The following is a 3321-nucleotide window of genomic DNA, read 5'->3' on the forward strand; positions in this document are numbered from 1 at the left end:
GAGAGAGATAATAATCAATAACCAGGATAGCCAATTATCAATACCCGTAGCTCATAAGTCCCCAGTCAGTGGTCAGGGGTCAATGTCAGGATCCCTGGTAAGGGGCAGGGACAGGGTGGGGTCTCTGGGTTGGGTGAGGGTCGGCATTAAGGGTCTGTGGGCTGAGCTTGGGTTCAAGGCTGGGCTGAAGGGATCGGTGTCTCTGGCTAGCCCCCCTCAAATCTCCCTGTGACGCCTCTCACCTCAACACTTTCACACACCTGTTGTGTAATTAAGGATACGAATAGTGGCACAGGGCGGCCTTGCGAGATGTCAGTGTAGAAAGTCGGAATCTACTCGACAGCCTCGGTCGACTGTGGGGGGGAGGCGGTGGTGATGTGTGGCGTTTGTCTGGCGTGTGTTACTAGAGTGAGAGCTGAGAACACTCCACGAGGAGCCTTTCGGGTTACGACAGGCTAAAGTCCAAAAGGCTAATGGGCTCAGTGGAAAACACTGAAGCTGGTGAAAGTGCAGGCCGAAGAGCTGTGGAAGAGACTCTACGTGTAACAGCAAGCTGGGTAGTCCCTGTGAGCGTGAACAGTTGGTAGAAGTGCAGCGCAGGAGCTGGTGGACCCATGTACGGCAGCTGACCTGCGGTGTGAAACGCTGAGTGTAAGTGCCAGCCAGGGGGATTTGCTGCTCAGGTGTGAGGGGGCCCCGTCCAACTCACACTCGCTCTTGTGGCAGATCAAAAATCAGGGCGGGCAGCTGCGCGCAGTGACCCCACATGGACAGGCGCTAGGCCCAAACTGAGCGCCACCCAGCACCGGGGGGGGCGGTGGGCGGGGGGTCTGGCATGCCAGACCCCCCGCCCACCGCCCCCCCCGGTGCTGGGTGGCGCTCAGTTTGGGCCTAGCGCCTGTCCATGTGGGGTCACTGCGCGCAGCTGCCCGCCCTGATTTTTGATCTGCCACAAGAGCGAGTGTGAGTTGGACGGGGCCCCCTCACACCTGAGCAGCAAATCCCCCTGGCTGGCACTTACACTCAGCGTTTCACACCGCAGGTCAGCTGCCGTACATGGGTCCACCAGCTCCTGCGCTGCACTTCTACCAACTGTTCACGCTCACAGGGACTACCCAGCTTGCTGTTACACGTAGAGTCTCTTCCACAGCTCTTCGGCCTGCACTTTCACCAGCTTCAGTGTTTTCCACTGAGCCCATTAGCCTTTTGGACTTTAGCCTGTCGTAACCCGAAAGGCTCCTCGTGGAGTGTTCTCAGCTCTCACTCTAGTAACACACGCCAGACAAACGCCACACATCACCACCGCCTCCCCCCCACAGTCGACCGAGGCTGTCGAGTAGATTCCGACTTTCTACACTGACATCTCGCAAGGCCGCCCTGTGCCACTATTCGTATCCTTAATTACACAACAGGTGTGTGAAAGTGTTGAGGTGAGAGGCGTCACAGGGAGATTTGAGGGGGGCTAGCCAGAGACACCGATCCCTTCAGCCCAGCCTTGAACCCAAGCTCAGCCCACAGACCCTTAATGCCGACCCTCACCCAACCCAGAGACCCCACCCTGTCCCTGCCCCTTACCAGGGATCCTGACATTGACCCCTGACCACTGACTGGGGACTTATGAGCTACGGGTATTGATAATTGGCTATCCTGGTTATTGATTATTATCTCTCTCCCGCCCCCCCCCGGTGCTGGGTGCGCTCAGTTTGGGCCTAGGCGCCGCCATGGGGGTCACTGGCGCAGCTGCCGCCCTGATTTTGATCTGCCACAAGAGACGAGGTGAGTGGGACGGGGCCCCCCTCACACTGAGCAGCAAATCCCCCTGGCTGCACTTACACCAGCGTTTCACACCCGCAGGGACATGTCCAGCTGCCGTTACATGCAGGGTCTCTGCCACCAGCCTCCTGGCTGCACTTTCACCAACGTTCACGCTCACAGGGACACGCCCAGCTGCTGTTACACGTAGAGTCTCTTCCACCAGCCTCCCGGCTGCACTTTCACCAGCGTTTCAGTGTTTTCTCACTGAGCCATTAGCCTTGTTTGGACTTTAGCCTGTCGTACCCGAAAGGCTCCTCGTGGGTGTTCTCAGCCTCACGACATGTTTCAGTAACACACGCAGACAAACGCCACCACATCACACCCGCCGGTCGCGCCCACAGTCCGACCAGAAAGGCCTGTCGAGGAGATCCAGACTTCTACACTGACATCTCGCAAGGCGCCCTGTGCACAAAACGTATCCTAATTACACAACAGTGGTGAACAGTGAGGTGAGAGGGCGTCACAGGGAGATTGAGGGGGGCTGCCAGAGACACCGACCCTCAGGCCCAGCCTTGAACCCCAAGCTCCAGCCACAGACCCTAATGCGACCCTCACCCCCAACCAGAGACCCCAACCCTGTCCCTGCCCCTCACCAGGGATCCTGACATTGACCCTGACCACTGACTGGGGACCTTATGAGCTAGGGATTGATAATTGGCTCCTGGTTATTGATTATTTGTGATCATTAGCTACTGATTGGCTATTGACTACTTATTACTGATTATTGGCTAATGATTATTGGCTCCTGGTTACTGATTATTCACTATTATTAGCTACTGATTAATTCTATTGATTATTGGCTATTGATTACTAGCTACTGACTGATAATTGGCTCCTGGCTATCGATTATTGGCTACTGATTATTGATTGCTGGCTACTGAATATTCATTATTATCTGCTGATCACTGGCGACCAATTGTCGAGTTTTGGCTCCTGGTTCCTGGCTAAAGATTCTTGCTAGATTCCTGGCTACGAGCGACTGACAAATGGCTCCTGATTATTGCCTAAAGGTTATTGACGACTGGCTACTGCCCATTGGCTAATGGCTTCTGCCCAGAGTTGTCTGTTGGCGACTAATGATCAGTTCCTGGCTACCAGTCCCCGTCGGCTGCCAATCACCGCTCAGAGACCGTTAGTGACTGTCGATTACCAGCTGGCTACCGACTCGTGCTCAGTGGCTACTGGCGAGTGTTGGCCGCGCTGGCTGCTGCTGATCCCTGGCTATTGGCGGCTGATTTATGCTGATGCCAAGAACTGATTATTGGCTCTTCCTGGGAATGGATTAAACTGGGCTGCTTGTTCTTCTAATTGGCTATTGGCTGAGCTGTGAGTCTGAGCCACTGACTAGCGATTCCTGCCCCTGCTGGCTAATTAATTACTTTAATGATCCCCCCAGACCAGAGAGAAGGAGGACCCCAGACGGAAGCCCCAGTGCAGGTGAGACCCCGCTGGGAGGATGGACAGAGGGGTGGGGGTGGGGGGATGGACGGAGAAGTGTGTGGGGGG

General features: G+C 55.6%; 1 protein-coding gene across 1 annotated transcript in view; it reads left to right on the plus strand.

Annotated features, from left to right (window-relative positions):
- Nucleotides 1-287, plus strand: part of NCR3 (natural cytotoxicity triggering receptor 3) — a 4372-nt gene extending 4085 nt beyond the window's left edge. Inside the window, exon 3 of the mRNA XM_075071470.1 lies at nt 277-287. Coding sequence (XP_074927571.1) covers nt 277-287 — 11 coding nt within the window. The remainder of the gene's footprint in view (nt 1-276) is intronic.
- The last annotated feature ends 3034 nt before the right edge of the window (nt 288-3321 follow it).

Source organism: Chelonoidis abingdonii, chromosome 12 (assembly GCF_003597395.2).
Source record: "Chelonoidis abingdonii isolate Lonesome George chromosome 12, CheloAbing_2.0, whole genome shotgun sequence".
Lineage (NCBI taxonomy): Eukaryota > Metazoa > Chordata > Testudines > Testudinidae > Chelonoidis > Chelonoidis abingdonii.